General features: G+C 49.7%; 1 protein-coding gene across 3 annotated transcripts in view; it reads left to right on the forward strand.

Annotated features, from left to right (window-relative positions):
• Meltrin (disintegrin and metalloproteinase domain-containing protein meltrin) overlaps positions 1-20238 on the forward strand; it is a 56166-nt gene that overhangs the window by 27785 nt on the left and 8143 nt on the right. For all 3 annotated transcript variants that reach the window (XR_004235975.2, XM_031987229.2, XM_031987231.2), the window contains exons 2-10: positions 7131-7222; positions 15844-15999; positions 17277-17466; positions 17812-17873; positions 18160-18324; positions 18404-18573; positions 18652-18843; positions 19320-19916; positions 19988-20189. Coding sequence is in view for 2 of the 3 variants with exons in the window: in XM_031987229.2 (XP_031843089.1) it covers positions 7131-7222; positions 15844-15999; positions 17277-17466; positions 17812-17873; positions 18160-18324; positions 18404-18573; positions 18652-18843; positions 19320-19916; positions 19988-20189 (1826 nt within the window). In the remaining variant the exon portion in view is untranslated. The remainder of the gene's footprint in view (positions 1-7130; positions 7223-15843; positions 16000-17276; positions 17467-17811; positions 17874-18159; positions 18325-18403; positions 18574-18651; positions 18844-19319; positions 19917-19987; positions 20190-20238) is intronic.

Genomic DNA, 20238 nt, shown 5'->3' on the forward strand with positions numbered 1-20238 from the left:
ATCACCATTCCAATAAAAAATACCCGACGAAAAACGAACCGGTAAGCACAAAACCGGAAGACCACGCGCGGGATGTCGCTTCCAGTGCACTCTGCAGTGTCCGGTGAACGGTGGCGGGTAAAAACGAGCGCCGTTAGCGCGCGGGATTTCCGGTACACGGAGTAAAAAGCCCGCAAAGAGGATTACTCGGTTGCTGGTCCGACAAATCCTTTTCCGGATCCGGAACAAAGGGATCGGCGGACGGAAAAAGGGACAGCGGGGCACGGGAAATAGCGGCGCGGCCGTTCGGGGCGTTAAAATTCCGCTCGCGACGCGGGTTTCCAGGATTCCCCGGAAAAAGACGAAGGCGGCGAGCCGTTCGTTGCGAGCGATCGATACAAAACGGGGCGGCGGAGGAGGTCCGGCGTGCCGGTAAATCGATTTCACGCTCGAGCGCGAATTAATCCGATAGATAAACGCGGCGCGCGGGCCGAATCGTTCCCCGGGAACGGTCTGATATTCGCGGGGAAACACGAGATGCCCGACGCGAAGCCGATAGCTGATTAGTTCGGAGGGGTTGTGTAGTAGCGAGCGGCGAGGTCGGAAGCTTCGCTTTATTTAGAGGCAATCGGGCATCCTTCCTTTCCCCGACAAAAGGATTCGCCTCGCGGATTCTTCTGCTCGGCTCTAACGAGCTGCCCCGGCATTGTGCCCGCGGAACAAAGAAGCGTTTCGGCACGCCCCGATAATCAATTTCAATAAATCCGGAAGCCGCTCTTACCTTGCGCTGACGCTGGCCCGTTGAGCCCGCGGAATTCGGGGGCGAACAATGCTTTTCTGTTGCGGCCTGCGTTGATTAATGTTTAGATTCACGTTAATTCGACGCGTGCCGGGTTTCGTGGGTAGCATTTGCGAGATGCTCTCGTTGATTTTCATCGACGCGCGAGTATAGATTATTGTTTATTTCTGAACCTTTTGATGATCCAAATGAACGAGCAGTGATTCTTGAATGGTAAATGCAAAGTGTTAATCTCCGGTTCTATGGTTTATTGTTCAACTATACAACTACTTTGCCATTAACAATTTTGACGAACTGTTTAACATTAGTTTAAAGGATTCTAAGAACCTCGAAGTATTTCGGTTTCGAATATTCGTATAGAAAATTGAGCGTTACACTTTCTTGCTCTCATTTTCACTGCGGCGAGAGTCGGAGCTCTTCGAAAGCGCGCTCGAAATTAGAATAACGAGAAGAACGCTCGTGGATAAACGACGCAGATTTATTATAACGCGGCGGTATGCAGCGTAGTTAAACGAATCACGAAAGTTCGCCGCTTGATGAGAGGAAATTGAGTGTTCCCCCGATAACTAACTCCGACATTACGCGCAACCGTGGTGCATTGCTAGAACCATCGAAACCTCGGGCCACCACGGTATGCAGCGAATATCGTGGAGTTTGCAGTAGAAACGCAAACGTCCAGTCGCGGCAGTCGACGCGGAAGAATCGTCCGCTCGCGTGTACATTATCGAAGCAACATCCGTCGTGAGTCATCATTCACGTCTCTCTCTCTCCCTCTTTTTCTCTCTCTTTTTCTCTTTCTCTCTTTGACTCTTGAGTTCTCTTTGGTTCGGTCTCTCTCTCGGTATCCCGAGCCGGGGAACCGAACCTTCGAGCCAGCTATAATTACGAGGTTTAATTGACTAACGAGCGCAGACGGGGATCTGCGAACCAGTGCAGAAATGGAGCCCTGATTGGTCCATTCAGCGCGAGCCCAGGCTCCTCTCGTTCATTCACGTTGCAATTAATTCGAAAGCGTCTAGCCCGGGGACTCTGCCCGCTGTCCGCGTCGATACGGACGCGTCTCGTACGGTTCTGCGATCCGAGAACTCGCTTTTCACCGGACCAAACGGATTTTCTACGCTCGCGCGGCCCGAGTTTCTGCAACCGACGAGACACGGATTCTTTTCGCGGGTGAAACTTTTGTCGGATGACCGACCGTTTACGTCGAGCAACTGGTTCCCTGTAAAACTGGAGTTAGTTGGACGCTGGTTCTAACTTTGATCCCTTTATACTTAGCAGATTCGAGGCTTTTAGAGGATTGGGAGCTTGCGGTCGTTCGAGAGGGAGTTCCGCGTGGTCGATGGGGAAGTTATCTTATTGTTCCGCCGTCGTTGCGGCCGGGTTCATCGGGGGTCAGAGATGCAGTGGATTAATCTATCAATTAGTCACTTATAATTCGATCGGAATCGTAGTTTGCAGGCTTAATAGAGTAGTGGACTGCGATGGATTCGTTGAAGATGGTGTAGTGAATAGTATATAGAGGTAGTCTCGAGATAGTCAGAGGATAGTCAAGAGTTAGTCTCGAGATAGTTCGAGAATAGTTCCCAGCTACTTTACTTTCGAAGAAGTATCCTCTAAAACTGTTTCAACTCTCAAAGAACTGTATCCATAAGTAAAGCAACTCAACGAATCCTTCTTCCGTTTCTCATTCGTCTCCGGTCAACTGAAACGCCGTCGCACGGACGTCAGAGTTTCGGAGAGGATCACTCGTTGCCGAATTTTCTCAGGCCCCCCAAGGATATTCGCTCGTTCCGCGGACACATGTGAAATCGCGATACGCCTGGGAACAACGATACAGGCAGATCCGCCTTCGCATATGCCCGAACCAGCGCGCACGGTCGCGAGTGCGTATGCGCTCCGTACACCGAATTAACGACGACCTAATTGACCGTCGCTAATTCCCTCGTGCCTCTACTTTCCCCTTGCCGCGCCCCTTCCCTGTCATACTAATGTTTTACGGCGGACGTCGTTAACGCCGACAGCGTTTCTCAAACTTCTCCACAGCTTTTACTCGCAGCTCGCGCGGTTCGAGAGCTTGCATTCGATTTTCGTTCGATTCCAGCCGTCCAAGGATCTAATCTTCAACGTGATCTTCGTCGAAGCACAGTCAGAAGTTGGATTTCACGGATGCAAACCGTTCCTTAGCTCCTTTCCTTGCTCGGCGAATCAATTTCCGAAACGGTCCATTGCCAGAGAACGCGCTTCAAGCTTGTTACGTTCGCTTTCTCGCGTCGGATTTCGTCGTTAACCCGAATTTCGTCGGAGAACCCAGGCAGGCCGATGGCGACGCAGTTGTGCAAACTGTCCGACTGACTCACACCCTGGAGAATTCGCTAACGTCGTCGTATCAATTGTATTTTCGTCTCATCTGCTCCACTTTTCCAGCTTCGCGCGAGCCGTATGGCCAGCGGAATCTCTCGATCTTCGCGAAGTGGCTTGTTTTGAAACGCGATCCAAGAATTTTCGAATAAACAGGGAGCACCGATGAATTCGATGGAATCGGTGGAACGATCGATGATTTCTGCGGTGTAAGTACCAGAGCCGAGATGATTCATCCGGCTCGATTATCGACTCGTCGGAGCAGCCCGTTCGCGATTCGCGGCGAGAACGAGGTTTGATTTCCTCCCGGGCGTTCGACGACAGGAAATTAACGACGAATCGAACGCTGTAACCGTACAGCTTTAAATCCGTCGCGGGATCGGGAAGCAATTACCGGTTGAATTCGGGCCGACCCAATTAGATCTCGCGTCGTTTTTCGAGTCGCGATTCACCGTCGCGTTTGTCTGCTGGGGACGAACATCGAGCGGCGCGGCGTGAAAGGGATAATGCCTCCTCTGTAGCGGAGACCCGTGTAAACCGGTTACGATTCAGACGTAACGAGATCGTTAGCGCACCTATTGAACTCGCCGGCCACGAGCATCCAGCATCGAGAACCGAGTATGTTAATCGAGCGGCCCGGTTTGTTGTTGGCGTTCGCGGGAAAGCTGTTTACCCGGTGCGCGCTGATCTTCGGCGTTACGCCCGCGATCGAACGAGCGCGATATCGCGATTCAATTAGCAACCCTTCGGTGGTCGACCGGTGCCCGGCTATCGGGGAACGCTCGCGGAGCAGTCGGCCGCTTCGAATCGACGGATTAATCTGTTGCAATTGTCTCCACGCAATTTCCAGTGATTTGTACACGGAAACGGTGGACTTTATTTATTAGAAAGTTTGTATATTTATTATAGGTTCAATATTCGTCAACGTGCAACTATGGACGCTTCGATCGATGTGGATCAAAGGCAATATTCAGAGCTAAGTGGCGAAACGCGAATTTTGAAGTTTGAAACTTAAAATTTGAAATTTGGACGTTTTAGTTTGGAACTTGAAACTTGAAATTTCAAATTTACGAAAACGACACGCGGCCAAGGCTAACGCATCGCGTGCGTCACGGGACCAAGGTTCCTCTTGCAGGTCCACTGCTTCCGCTGGTACATTTGGCCGGGGGTTTTTGCGGTTCCCGTGTTTTGCGATTCCCGCGCCACCCTCTTGACGTCAATCTCCCTTCCCATAAGCGGCGCACATGTGCCCGCCGTTTTCGCATCCTCGCCCACCCGCGAGCTTTAAACGGCCAATCAAAATTCCACGGTGACCCACTTCCCGTCGCGATCGATCGCGAACAACCGCTTCCAGCCGCGTGGACCTCGGCCGAATTGATCGCGAGCTGGATCCGGCCTTCACGTTTCGCTAGTTGCGAGCCAGAATCGATAAGCCTGTGAGGCCGATTGGAAGGCCGTCGTCTTGGATAAGCATTAATGAGTAGGCACCGAATCTTTGCGCTACACAAAAGTTTCCTAAAATAACTTGGAGTATCTTAGCATGTTAGAAATACAGTGATAACAATTTCAAGAATTTTAAAGATGTTAATACGTTAAAAATAAAGTAATACCATGTCTTCTATTTTAGTAAAATGTCTATTGGTTGCCAAATCGCTTTGAGTCTATTAGAGTTAATATCTTTAGAACCGTTAGCTAAACATCTATTTTTGGATATTCGCAAAGACTAAACCAAACGAGCTACAATAAAATACACTTCTCCGCATCGCTATCAATCCCACTAACCAATAAATTCACTGCAACTGACACTGTACCGAGCCCATCAAAATCGGCCGTTAATCCGAACACCGTCATCCCCCAACAGGTTTCATTGGATCAATAGGAACTCTCGAACAGTAGTAAACCGACGTTCATCAATTTCACGATCAACCCCTTTCTCGAGTAACTACTCTGCGCGCAAAACGACCCTACAGTTTTTGCCCTGAAACTTTGATCTCCGGACGTTGGAGCGTTTAATCCCAAGGAACCAGCGACGCGCGAAGACCAGCCTCGAACCTGGAATCCGTGGCACGGTTTCTTCTGGCAGAGCCGACTCGCAATTTCGAGCGGCTCGTCCGGGGATGCAAATTACGGGTTGCTCGGTTAAATCCGTGCTAACTGAATTCCTTGATAAATTCCAGTCGCCCGACGGCTGAAACTTTGTTCGCTGAAGGAACTCCCCGAGTTACTCTTGCTCTTCGCCTCTTTCCCCGCCTCTCTCATGAAGAGATTCACCCGAGGCTCCGTTGCATTCCCCGGGATTCGAGGGCAATATTTTCGTCCGCGCGCAAAAATCGCCGGGACTTTTGTTCCAGCCGGGAACAAAACGTGAATGGACGCTGGAGGAGGAGGAGGGGGAGTACTAGAATTCGAGTGAAGCTGCAGCGGTCTTCAATTTATATATACATTTGAAACACAATAGGACCCCAGTTAACTGGGTCGCTATTTTATCCGGAGTCTCGGGTATCCGTGAACTCCGTAATTCTGGTTCTTAGATTAACGCTTCGACTGCCGCGTCACCCGGATTCGGGTGACACCATTTTTCACGTAAACTTCAAGGATAATTTCTTCGCTGTATGTTCTGTCGTATAATAAACCAAATAGGAACATCGAAACCAGACGTTACATTCTGCCATTATCGAATTCAAATCCATCGTGTTCCGGTCGAAACGGGAACACAGCTGACTGAAAGAAAGACTGGACAAACATAACGGTGCTGAGATAATGAAAACCTGATTGGGTCAAAGCAGACCCCAAGGAAGCAGTAGGATTAAAACAAGGTACAGCCGGTGAAACGCGGCAGACGGCGAACGGAGAGAGTACCGTTCGGTTCGGGCGAGAAGCGAGCGGTAATTACGGACCGTTTAATACCTACGCTCTCGGCCGACCCACGCGAGACTCCGCGTGTGCCGGACAGAATGACGAATCATGCGCGCGGCTCGAGTCTTCTATCTTCTCGGATGCACACCTATGCGCCACGCTGTTCGTTTCGCGGATTATCTTTCGGGAGGACCTAGAATAACGCCTTGAAGGAATTATGGAGCTGACGATGCTCGGATCAAAGCTAAGTCATTCTATAGTCACTCTATACAGAGGTTCTTTATATTGTAGATAGCGAAGAATATGAATATGCGGTTTAAATATTGATTAAAAGTGTTTCATTTACGAAGTGGTCGTAAGTAACACTGCAAACTGAACGAATCCCGGTTTCTTGGAAAATCAGCTAAAAAGAGAAGCAAATGTTTGGGAACCACTGCTCTAATCAATGGCCAGACGAATATATTTTTAGACCGTGATCTCGCGCAAGGGATTCACTTTGCCCGGAGAGCAGGATCTCCGGTCGGTGATTGCCTCGCGGGTCAAAGTTGCCAAAGAAGAGTCAGTCGAAAATACATCTGCGATGTCCGGGAGATAGCGTGTCTGGCTAAAAAGACCGAAGACGTAGAAGCTGTGCTCTTCGAGCCGTGTTTTAGTCGATCTATAGATGCAAAACTCGAGAGCATCATCGTAAATAGCTACCAGATCTTGCTGAAGTCTAGATTCTGCTCGTTTATACCGTTCGCTGGCCAAAAAACGGCGCTAACAGCGCTGATGCTTCCGAAAGTTAGCGGTGATGCCCTCGGGGCAGCTCCACATCTCTCTCACGATTGTTCGTTCCGATGTCAAGGACTCCGCTCGATGTAATTACCGTGGAAAGTAGCGAGCGCGCGAGCACGGCGAACTGGCCTGGACGTCGGTGTGTTCCAGCGCGCGAAATTTTCGGGACAAAAGCATATTCCCGCGGGACACTTGCCAGCGACTGAAATACCCTCGACCGCGGCCGGGGCCTAGGGTGAGAGCCCCGAAACTCTTTCCCCTTCAAACGGTTCGTTTTCTCGCTCGTTAAAAGCGCGCGCGCTGACAAAGGGGTAACGGGGGATGATGTTTCTCTAACGATTTCGTCTGTTTCTGTTCGCAGGACCGTCCCCCGACTTCGGCAGGCACGCGCTGGTCAGACCGCGGATTTATCATGGGAGGACCAAGCGGCAGATCTCGACGACCAAGGAGAACGTGAGTGCCTTTCGTTGATCCAGCGAATTTGTAGATCAGATTGCTAGGCTAGGAATTTAACCCTTTGTACTCGGAAGTTTCCCTTTGGAATTATTCAATGTTCTCTGATGAGATGTACTATTTTATTTCGATGTTCCACATAGTGATGCGTTGTACGAAGTTAAATTTGAAAGTATATAGTTCTACTCGAAGAGTTAATAAGGACTTGATAAGATATTTACCTTGTTTCTACATTGTTGACACTATTAATACGTGAAATAGGTCTCTTTATCTCTTTCAATACACATAGTTGATCAATCGAAAGATGAACGTTTACGCAAGGATTTTCGATGCGACGATTTTATAAATAAGTAAACAGATACGTAGAGTAAATAGGCGATAAGATTGCATCCAATTCAAAACTCAAAAAGGATCGATCAATCGGGAGTCGCTCGTGTAGAAACTTCCAGTGTAGTCTCGTAATTAGAGCAGAATCAGTTCAGGCCAGAGTGTAATGATATATCTATCTCCTCCATCCATCAGTTATTTACCCGAAATATTGGTGTAACCGAATCAAAATGACCCAGTATCCGCGGAAGGTGGATCACATCGTTTCGAAGCGGAAGCTTCAAAATTCGTAGCACCGTCGGGGGCGGATCTTGGACTCGCGAGCTCGCGACTTTAGAATGCGGGCCGCGAGTCGCCGGCGGGTGCAACAATTTCGATGCAAATGCCGTGTCGCGGTACCTTCGCGCCGCGAATACGAAATCCGGGTTTGCCCGCGTTAACTGTGACCTACCTGCCTGCAGTAGCCGAGAGGTCGTCGCGTGGAGATACGCAGGATTTCGTTGTACAACGATTTCTCGCCGGCGAGCATCGTCGCGCCGATGTTGTAGCCCTCCTTACGGTCGATACCTCGAGAAACAGATGTTCCCGAGACGCGTGTTGCGCGCCAGCTATTTTTGAACGGGCTGCCGCGGATCCCCTTAAGAGCTGAACAGCGTTTCGACGCTAAATAAATGAACGTTCCCGTTACCGAGCTGCGTGTATCCGCCGCCTGTCGATATCTCGAGCCCAGACTCCATGGTAATTGCCGAATCCCAGGCTTTTAGGCGATTGCCAACGCGAAAACTCGATTATTCTCGGTTGCTAGACCTGAGAGCTACCCGTCTAGAAGACGAGACCCCTTCTAGGCCGATCGGAAACCGATCCAAACGAGAATTCGCTGTCTGATGATGCTCGTAGATCCTACACGCCGCGGAGATCCAGCTTCTCGACGCTAAATAAATGAACGCCACTGTTACCGAGCTGCGTGTATCTGCCGCTTGTCGATATCTAGAGCCCAGACCTTGCGGTAATTGGCGAATCCCAAGCTTTTAGGCGATTACCTACTCGAAAACTCGATTATCCTCGGTTGCTGGAGCTGAGAGCTAACTGTCTGGTAGACGAGGCCTCTTCTCGGCTGGTCGGAAACGGATCTAAACGTGGATTTGCTAAGTTATCCGACGTGTTTCATGGATCCTACAAGCTGAGATCCATCGGCGTCGCCGGAGCAAGGCTGTTGACCCCGTTTCTCGTTATCACGGGGAAGAATGAACGCTATCAGCGCGTCTGTCCGCGGCAATGAATCTAATTTCCTGTTACCTAGGGTGGGTCGTAGAGTTATCCGTCGCAACTCGCAGACGATTAATTCCCCGCGATAAGATTCTCCTCGGACCAACCCGCCTGCTCTGATCGCGCGAACTTGCGAAACGCTTGTCGGTCATTTGGGATGGTACGGCCGAGCGTTTTACAAGCCGGCGATAAGGGGAACGCGGCAAAACACACTTCATCTCGTCGCGTCGCGAGTTTATTTTAAGAAGACTACGTTTTTCCTTGTGTATCGTCGGCAAACAAACTTTATTCGAAGAGAATACGGTGTAGCTGCACGCCGGCGAAAGCCCTACCCTAGGATATTACCATCCTCTAACCCTATGAAGTAATTTTTCACTGTCCTCCGAGACGTTTACTCTCCGCGTACCCTGTGAAACATTATCCGTCGTTCTCTTTGTAATGCATCATAGTAATAATACCTTAACACTAGGTATACACCAATTTGCATTCTAAATTTTCTGAACACTGGTAGCTGTTCACGTCGATCTCCAGTGATGCAATTACCCGAGCTCTTATCGTCCGCGTTTAAACCTTTAATCTCCAAGATCCAAGTGAACGAACGCCAATTTTCCTAAGAACGGTAGAATGCTGTATAATAAACATCCGTGTACCTAGCGTTGAACGAAGATAACGGCTCCAGTTTCGGTGAGATCTCTCCTTCTCGCTGGAGATCGACTCTCGAGCGTGTAGCCCGCCGTGAAGAGGAATCCTCTCGAGCCACTCTCCTCGCCGTGTACTCGCTTAAGAAAGTGCAAGAACAAATCTGTCCGCGAGAACACGGTCCACAACAATGGCCGACGAGAACTAGCCTCGGACGAGCTAGAAGAGGATTCATAAGACGGAGTTTCCTCGGACGAGGAGGAACTTGACGCACCGGCCGCGGTTGAAGAGGATCCGGACGAAATAAACCGCACCCGGGGTCGATAAATCGGGCAATGCACCGCACGATAAACTTTCGAGACGTTGTTTTCCCGGTTCGTCCCGCTGCCGCAGCTCGATGATGGTCGCGAGGGTGTAACGCGGTGGAAAGAAAAGCAGAGGAGCCGAGCTGGGTCAAAGGGATCTCTCGCGCGCGCATTCCTTCCACGCGTTTTAGGGTACAAAGGCAAATGGAGTGGCGCCTCTATGAGAATAAATCTAAAAGATTTTTCGGCGAAATGCACGGTTGATCGCGAGCCTCGGTAGCTTTCTGCTGAAACTCTTGGAGAATATGTCGATGCTGAGCGAACGCTTGGGACTATGGCGCAGATGCACGCTGAAAGCTCTCTAGAAGATACCTCGATCAAAACTTGCGACAGAAAGATAGACTGCTTATTAAATTATATTTTATTAACTACTGTCCTATGATTTCTGTCGCAACAGTGCTCGATAAGACTACTTTATCGTTACTAATCTATCAAAAAGAAAAGAATTCGATACCTGTTCTGTGTCTACGTTTACTCTAAAAGATTGATAATAGAAGAGTAATATTTTACATTAAGAATAAATATTATTCTTATCACGAGTCCCAAGGAGAAGGGGTTTAACGCCTTCTAGCAGTCATCTTTCTTTCACCGGAACTTCTTTCACTTGTTCATGTAAGAAAGCTGAATATTTTATCGGGATGGTGGAATATCTAAAACACCTAAAGACACTTAAGAACTATCGCGTCGAGGACGGAATCGGCAAGCCACAGGAAGCTGGAAACACCGATAAAGACGCCGGAAAGCATGCAGTCGGGAAAAACGTGGGGACCGTGATGCCACGTCCGGTACAAAAGAAATTTTCCTCGCTAGATTACACGCTAATCGTTTCGAAAAATGGCGACGTCGGCGGTAGCGGGTTCTTTGGCGGCGCGCCGGGGCTTCTAGGACGCGGAAACGCCTGTTCCTTCCTCCGCCTTGTTCCTCTAGCCCCGGTTCTAGTCGACGAGCCGAGATTAAAAGATGCCTTTCATTCTGCGCCGCGCACCTACAAAGACCTCCTCTGTGCACGTTGCCGTACATTGTGCGCCGCAACCGCGCGATGCACTCGTTAACCAATTTCTGGGAAGCCCGAATAACTGATAACGGTAATAACAATGAGAGCTCTAGCTAGCCCATAGTAGCCCCCTTGTTCGACACAGAGAGGAACGTAATGATAACACCAGCAAATGAATCTCGACATTGCCACTAATGGATCACGGATTAGATCTTAGCGACTTTCTGTCTCGCATCGATGTTCATTTATATGTAGCTTAAACGATACTCTTCTGATCCGTATAAGAATATTTGAGGAACTTGCACTAATTCACTGAGAATGTTCAACATTTCCCGATGAGAATTCTTAGAAACGAGAAAAGAAATTACGGCACGAAGATATTTCAGTGTTTCTTATATCGACACGTTATATAAAGCTGAATGTTATCAAATTTTATAATTACGCTATAAAATTTAGTGGTCACTGGAGGCCTCCCGACGGCAAACGGTTAACATTTTACTGGGATATGAAGTGATTATAATGTTGGAGATAATTGTAGCTAAAATTCCATGGGATGAAAACCCTTTGAAAGTTTCAGCTTACAATTACAGTGCAAACAATCCGTTGCGAATAGAATTAGTGTATAAACGCGGCGGAAATATTCCGGCGCGTTTATATTAATCGCCGACCCGAGCTCGACCAATGGCTCTAAACAATTAGCCACCGCTAATCCGTGTTACTTTCGTTAACGTTAACGTCGCGACGCGCCGCATCGCGCGCTCGCGCAACCGGTTAACCGCAGATGGATCGGCCGCGGTAATCGCGAACGCTCGCGGCCAGATGTTTATTTCGAAATTAACGCGATAAATTCACCGCCGTTATGGCGTAATGCCGTATTATTGCGGCGTGGCGTCGCGCGCGAGAATCGATGGATTCAATGGGGCCGAGGCAGAAAGCTGCTTGATCTCTCTCTTTAGACCGCGGCGACACGATGGCAACGGTATTCCGGTTATTCATAGGTCAGCGATTAAGTTCACTTTGTGAAAATTGGCGAATTACGTTGTCAACCCTTTAACTTGTCTGTGGTGCTGCTTTTTAACCTTATGCACCTGGACGACATGAAAATCCCCGAAGGCTAAGGTCGTTAAAACGTTGACAAGTATACTCGTCAAACAAAATAAACTTATTGAATTAACTTATAAGAAAATAACTAGTTTTCTTTAAATCAGTAATATACTCACTACACTTAAAACTTCCATTTCTTTGTGACGAGTGTATCCGTCATTCATTAAGAGATTACAAAGAACTTCTAGTCAAGGATTAGCACTGGTCTCACAATGACAAATGTGTCTCGTTTATAAAGAATTCTTTATTTAAACAAACCAACGAGGACACAGACACAAAGGAGTAAAATATTAAATTGCTTAAGTACTCAGTATCAAATTGAAATTTTTTTTTCGCGGCACGATTCACTTCGATAAAAAATTCATTTACCAACGATGACCGACCGCTGTAGCTACCGCTGAAAAACGGGAAATGAAAAATTATCCGGTGAATCCAGCCAGATAACGGTAATCCGCGCCCGTGGATCGTCGTTCTACCGATTGATCGACGAGAACGCGAATCGATTCGCTCCGCGACCCCGCCGATCCAGCGAGTACCGGGTGCAATTAAAACCGTGAGGCTTCACGGGTCATTAGCGTATTTAAATAACCAGGTGCCGGCGTTGCTATTCGCGCTCGCAGGCACCGTTATTGCGACCGATGCGTCGATTCAATTTAATTCCATCCAATGGCTTCCGTTTGACCCCTTGCTTTCCGTCTCTTTCTCTTTCCCTGTTTGCTTCTCCGTTCCGCCAACAGTCCGCCGCGAGGCCGTTGCACAGGAGTAGGTTTCATATCCGTGAAACATCGGCCGAGGCTCAGGGGTTTCTTGATTAGGGTTCGCCGGCTGCCGTCGTGTTTCCCTTCCGTGTTCCGTGACTCGTTTTCCGCGGAAAGTAAACCGGGGAAATCGAATACAATGACGTTCGCACCGGAGGAGGGACACGAGGATGACTTTCACGGGTATAGAGGATCACTCCAGCCTCCCTCCTCGAGGGGAGAACCTCCTTTTCACCCCTGCAGGCTCTTTATTACGGTGATCCTGCTAACCGAATTTCAGGGGAAACTCGAACCGTTTCGAGGAGGGAAGACTGTGCGTAGGAAATGTCCTTCATTCGATATTCCTTGAAAATCATGATGGATTTTATTTCTGTTCGAAGGTGAACCTTGGAAAATGGAAATTGTGAAAGGAATACAGCTTCGCGAGGATTGTAGTCTGTGTAGGGAAATATTAATCGCTAGACTGCTTCACGCAAATTTAACTTTATAATTTTTCTAATTTAAGTTATAAATATTATAACTTATAACTTTATAATGTTTAAGTTATAAAAATCACTACTCTACGCTTTCAAATTTCCTATAAATGTCTACAGTCTACTACTAAACTGCTAGACCCCGCTAGATGACAATTCAGTTCTAGGGAACTTCAAACAAAGTTCATTTAGTAAATCGGTAACTTGATTCAGGACGGGAAAGCGAGGAACTTTCGGGGGATGAAAATTCAAATTCGATTCGCCGGGACCTCAGCCGCGATTCGTTAGCCCGGGGCGCGGGATAGGGGTTGCTAGGGGGATGGTTGACGAGCTGGCCGAGGAGAAACCAACCCTGACCCCTCGGTACATTTGTTTTCCCGATATCGACTCGGAATAAGCGCGGGTCACGGCGGAACGGTAACCGGAATATCGAGAAACGTTTGCCCGGCCGCTGGCTGCCGGCCAGGTATGGATCGCTAACCGTCGCGTCGCGCGACGATGATAGAATCCACGCCGGTGGAATTATCCGCGGATCCATCTATCGTCGATCCCGACTGCATCCTCGCCGCGTGCGTGGAATATACGAGACGCGCGACCCTGGAAGAATAAAGTTTTTTTGTTTGTCAGCGTGGATGAGGACTCTCTTAAGGCTACGATCAGTGTTAGGCCAAGCGAACTCGCAGGTTTTCGTTATCAACGGCAATTAGGGGATGTTCCATCGATGGACCAATGGAGAATTGGTTTACAGTCATCAGTGACAGAGAATCATTGATTAACGACATTAGCAAACGGAGAAATGAACGAAAGATACTTGTCCCCTAACGTGTTAGCTCTGATGTGGTACTTAATTTATCTATATATTCAAGAAAGTTGAAGACCAATGCCAATTTTCTTGAAATATTCTGAAATCTAGAGCTATCCTGGACAAAACGAGGCCACGATCAACTCGAAGGACCCCGTACAAACGAAACGGCGTTAAGAAAACGGGAACGAGTCCAGACTTTAGCACTAGCCTTCTTAAGTTCTCTGTATAGAAACTATAAACGTGTACTTATTAAGATTTCTATTTCATATTACAGTTTGGGTATTACTAAATCGACTTCTTCAATAATTTCTCAAGAAGCACCTGTACCTCCCTAGTGATCGTAAAGGATTCGATAATAGGCTATTTCGAGCGATCCGGTAGTCCCAGTGCTAAGAGCGCAGTGTCAAACACGTTTCCCACCTCAAATCGGAGACTTGTATTCAGGGAAGAAGACGTCGCGCGTGTTCCAAGTTCCGAATATAACGACGCGTTAAGGAGGCGTCGCGAACTCCGTTAAGTCGGTCGATGAAATCCTCGAGGACCCTCCTCGCTCCGTCGGGATCCTTCGCCGGCTGTTGTGCCAGAAGCTTTGCCGTATTCCGGGAATTGTACGTACAGGCGATCGTGCACACACGTACACGGGTTCCGTGATATTTCCTGTGGAAGTGGGCCGTGGGGACGTGTCCCTTATGAATTAAACATAGGGTGAATTCGAGGGCGGACCGACTGGTCGGGTCCGTGGAGCGGCGGAGGGCGCAAACGAGATCCGTAAATTCATTTGGGTGGCCGGCACGCGTCCACGGAAAAAACTCGGCTGGCCCCTTGAAACGAGGGACTCGATCGACTTTTCGGTCGGTAGGTTGTTCGATGACCGGTCTCTCTATGTAGAGCGTTTCAGTGACAATCAGTTAGTCGGCAACAATACGTCGACTTTTGGTCGTTCGACCCTCGACCGAGTCACGCAGGTACCAAGGCAGAATTGAATCAGTTCGACCCTTGTTTCACCCTCTGTTTCACCCCAGAGGCGGATATTTTTCACGACTTCATGAACATTTCTTGAATCGTTGTTAGTTACGAATTTTAAGATATTTCACTTTACTAGCCATCCATCAGCGTGCACGCAGGTTCGACGTGGAAACTGGGGCGTGGCTGCGAACGGTTGTTTTCGCAAGCGGGCACCGTTTCATCCAATTTGGTAGCGGTCGAGGCACGATCGGCCGGGCACTCGGCTCGAAATCTTTTTAGAAAGCCGCGATTCGCGTGCCCGCTCCGGGAATAATAGGTTTTTATCGTCGAACCGTTAACACGGAGAAAGTGCGCGTTCCCCGAGCCCGGCTAATCGAAACTAATTGGCGCGCCGGAGTTTTCCGGAGGAATCGATCCTTCTTCGCGCGTGCTGGCCCAGCGTCTCCTCTTCTATCTTGGACTCTCGTCTCGGCGGGCGCGCAGACCGCGCGCGTGCAACAGGTGCATAATGCCGAGCACCGAAACGATTATAATGCATTCGAACGACGGCTCGCAGTTTTATCGGGCAGTTGATTTGCTTTTGGCGATAGGAGACTGGCGTCGGATTCTTCAGTGATCTGCTCGCTTTCTAGGTGACGGGCCACCGTGCTGGATTCTCTAGTGATCTTGTCAAGTTCCGAAGAACAGAAGGCTGCGCTAGATTCCTTAGTGATCTTCTCGAGTTCACTTAATAGGCAGCCGAGCTAAGTTCTCTAATGATCTTTTCGCGTTGCGGGTGATAGGGAACGAAGCTAGGTTAATGATCTTCTCGTGTTTTAGGCAATAGGAGACTGTTAGATTCCTTAAGGATCTTTCTTTAACTAATAGCAACCACCTGTATTGCCAGATCGATTAACAAGCTAAACAACTACTTTCTGCTTCCAGGACATCGACCACGCGGACGTGTTGACGGTAGGCTTCGAGCTGAACGGTGTGAAGCGTATCCTAGACCTGAGGTTGAACACCGACCTCGTACCAGTCGGCTATCAGCAGCGTCATCAGCACGAAGGCACCTACAAAGTTCACACCCCCTCGAAAGTTGTGAGTGGAAACATTCCATTCTTTCCACGCGTTCCCTTCCCCGTTTGATTTCGGTTCCCGTGTCCCCGTGTCCGACTCCCAATTCGAACCAGGAAAACATCGGTCGAAGGTACACAGGTGCAAAGAGCACCGTAATCGATAACGGTGACTCACGGGCCAGCCGTGCGTTTCCAGGACAAGAGTCAGCGTGTAGAGCTGCGAACGGACGCTAGGGACGTTTCGAGAGTATCGATCACTCTTAAATAACGCCGGCGAGCATCGTGCACGCGATGACCATCGCCTTTGTCCGGTCACTCCCCGTTGCCGAGCGACTTTCCGTGATCGTTCGTCTTCCTAGCTGAAAATCGCGTTCCCCCCGTTAGCACGCTCGCGCATCACCGTGAAAAACGATTTTATTTTTCCTTCTCGTCGTTTTTTTTCCTCCAAGAGACCCGATATAAATTTTCGCCGGGGACGTTATTCACGGTTAATGGACACGCATAAAGCATCGCGGCGACGGGCGGCTGGCTCGGCCGTGTTTCATCGACCGAGCGGAGTTCGTTGCGCTCTGTTGTCGTCGGTTCCACATTTTACGCAATTGAATAAATGAATTGGCACGTCCAGCCACGCTGTCCGCGGCCCTCCCCATTTCCCGGATTCTCTCTCTCCGCGCTCCGTCACGGATTATTTGCGCCAGCCGTAACAAGACAAGCGGACGAGCTAATTTCAGCCGTTTAAATGAGAGAAATTCCGCGAATCGTGCTCGCCGGAGCGCTCTTCGAGGGTTTTCGCGGTCGAAATTATTGCCTTTTGTTCTCCTGACCCGTTCCTCCCCCTCCCCGTGGCCTCTCCAAACGCTGGAGAAGAAACCCTGGGCTAAATGAAGTCCCGTCCGAGCTGGATCGCCGTTTCCGTCACGGTAAAAGCTACCGTGGCGAGTAACAAAAGCGGTCGGCCGGTCCTTTCCTCGCGGGATTATCGATGTAACGGAACCCCGGGTGTCGCTTGATTCCTGGATCGAATCGAGGGTCGAAGAATCGGTTGCTCGTTGTTCCATTCTCGGTTTCTTCCCGTCCCATTTCGGGTTTCTAGCAAGCGCGAAAGAGCAAAACGGAAAGGACGACCGGCAGAATGTGGGCCAACTATATTTGTAACGGACCAACGAGATAAGCCGGTGAAAATTCGGTCTCGGGTTTCGGAAACCCTCTCCCCTTCGCGGTCCAGCTTGTCCTCGCCCGCGTCTGCTTCTTCCATTCTTGGTTCGACTAAAGGAGAAACGTTACCGTTGAAATTCGCAGGAACTATGCCACTACCAGGGCAGCGTCCGAGATGTTCCCGGTTCCTGGGTGGCATTGTCCACTTGCAGAGGACTGCGAGGTGTCATCTTCGATGGCGAGAATCTGCACCACATCCACCCGGAAACGGAATCCCTGGACTCGGACCACTACGTCTACAAGCACAGCGACTTCATCGGCAATCACACTTGCGGTAACGTTTACGACGATTGATCTAAGAAGCTGGCGTAGCGTGTCCCAAATGATCGAACCTTGAATAATCCGTCCACCTCGAGCGAAGGACTCGTTCTTCAAGGCGAGATAGGAAAGCGCGAATAGAAGAATCAGCTTCGCTGCTAGAGCCGCGTTGCACTTTTGCCCGTTTCGGCGCGCACTCCTTTCCTGGAGACCTGGAAGACCTGTCCCGCGCGGGAACTGGTCTCTCCTTAACGGTCTTAACGAATGTGGGAGCGAGACTCCATCGGCTCCCCCTGCTTCTTTGTCCTCGACTTTACCGAGAACTCGACCGATGATCTTGCCCCTTTTTTGTTCCGCGCAGGTTACGAGGGAACGCCGCACCATACTCTTCACCACCCTGTGACTGTCAGCAGAGCTACCAGGGTAAGTTGCCACCGGTCGCTTTTGACTTCTTAGCGGAAGACTTTTGGATGCTCGATTAGCTATAATGGTCTTTCGTTTGCAATACTAACGTTTGTCCAGTTTTGAAGACTTCTGGACAATCTTATAGGTACCTACTTATCTTCCTTTGAATCTTATATCTTTCGAATCTTCTGGCCTACCTATCTTCTTCCAAATCCTTTCCAGCTATCCACCTATCTTCGTCCGAATCCTAGACTACCGACCGTGTATCTCCTCTCGAATCATGGAAACGGGATTTTTCTTGCAGCACAAAAGGGCGGCTGAAGTGATCCGCGGGCCTTACAACGCGAACAAACGTTCCCGGTACGTGGAGCTGGTCCTAGTGATCGACAAGAAAGAGTACGTAGCCTTGGACGAGAACTTGGACAAGGTGTACCAACACTGCAAAGACATCGCTAACATAGTGAACGCGGTTAGTAGCAATTGCCATCGCCGGCTCGATCGGATACGTCTTGAGGAACGATGAACGAAATGTGTCTGTCCCATTGCAGCTGTACATGCCGCTGAACATATTCATCGCTCTGGTTGGCGTGCAAGTCTGGTCGGACACGGACGAGATAACCATCTCTTCGAATGGAGACACCACCCTCACAAATTTCCTCCGGTACAGAAGGGAGAAGCTGGTCCAGGACATACCGAACGATAACGCGCAGCTGTTGACGTAAGTTTCCAAGATCCGCGAGGAAAGAAAGTTCGGAAAAGGAGCAAAACTGAAACCCTCGCCTCTGAAAACTTGTAGACGAATCACGTTCGAAGGAGGCGTGGTCGGGAAAGCGCTGAAGGGGCCGATCTGCACGTACGAATTCTCCGGCGGTGTCTCCATGGATCACTCGAACGTCGTGGGATTAGTAGCCGCGACCGTGGCCCACGAAATGGGTCACAATTTCGGGATGGAGCACGACTCGGCTGACTGCGAGTGCCCCGAGGAAAAGTAGGTCAAAGTATCCTTGCTCCCGCCGCGTATCATCCTAACATCAGAACCGCCAGATGAGTCGAATCGAGTCATTCCAGATTTTCAGTGATTCTAATCTTAATCTACAGTTCGAAATGATTAAAGAAGCTGATTCGGTAACGCCTGAACTAATATACAGATTGACATCCTAATAGATTTATGGTATCTATAAAGAAATTCGAAAGCCGGTTCAAGTGCTAGCTTTGGAGTCGAGTCTCCGTTCCACTCCTTTCCCTAAAAATCCTCGAAGACCACCTTGAGAATTCTGCGTTTCCGATGTCTTCAATCCAATGCTCGATTCGCCTATCGAACCGGTCACCGACTCTCCGATGTCGTGCCTCAGTCCCACGCTCCTCTGCAAAATAGATCCGTCAATCTGCGCGCGCGACGGGGCACGGTGGCGATCCCGATTATCGTGATTCGCCGGCGCGTAATAACACCGCACGTGATTATAGATGCATCATGGCATCGTCGAGCGGCTCATCGGGGCCGACGCACTGGTCGACCTGCTCCCTGGAGCATCTGGCTCTGGCGTTCGAGCACGGTATGGACTACTGTCTGAGGAACAAGCCGCAGAAGCTGTTTGACAGCCCGATCTGCGGGAACGGGTTCGTCGAGCCCGGCGAACAGTGCGACTGCGGCTTGAAGGAGAACTGCGACAACCCCTGCTGCAACGTGACCACCTGCATGCTGCACAGCAACGCGAGCTGCGCCACCGGAGAGTGCTGCGACTTGAAGACCTGCAAGCCGAAGACTGCTGGCACCGAGTGCAGGAGCGCCGAGCACGAGTGCGACTTGCCGGAGTACTGCACCGGACAGAGCGAGTACTGTCCCGCAGACGTGTTCAAGATGGACGGAGAGTCCTGCAACATGGGCAAGGCTTTCTGCTACCAAGGGACCTGCAGGACGCACAACGACCAGTGCAAACTGCTGTGGGGTCCTACTGGCATCTCGTCGGATGACCAGTGCTACGACATGAACAACAAGGGTACCAAGCACGGCAACTGCGGGTACAACAGAATAGAGTCCAGCTATGTCAAGTGCACCGACGAGTATGTACTCTTTTTGCAGCCTGTCTAACAGAAAAGAGTTAGATCGTAACGAGTAACTTTGGGCGTTTCAGAAATCTCCTCTGCGGAATGCTTCACTGCAAACATTTGAACGAAAGGCTGGAGTTCGGCATGGAGTCTGTAGCTATTCTGAGTCACTCGTTCATTAACAACGGTGGCAAGATAATACCGTGTCGATCGGCGATCGTGGACATGGGCTTGAACCAGGTGGATCCTGGCTTAGCTCCTGACGGAGCTAAGTGCGCGTCTGGCAAGGTAACGTGTGGGATTTGTTATGTTCCTCGGTAGACATTGATGTAATGGA

The sequence above is a fragment of the Nomia melanderi genome, chromosome 13 (genome assembly GCF_051020985.1).
Source record: "Nomia melanderi isolate GNS246 chromosome 13, iyNomMela1, whole genome shotgun sequence".
Lineage (NCBI taxonomy): Eukaryota > Metazoa > Arthropoda > Insecta > Hymenoptera > Halictidae > Nomia > Nomia melanderi.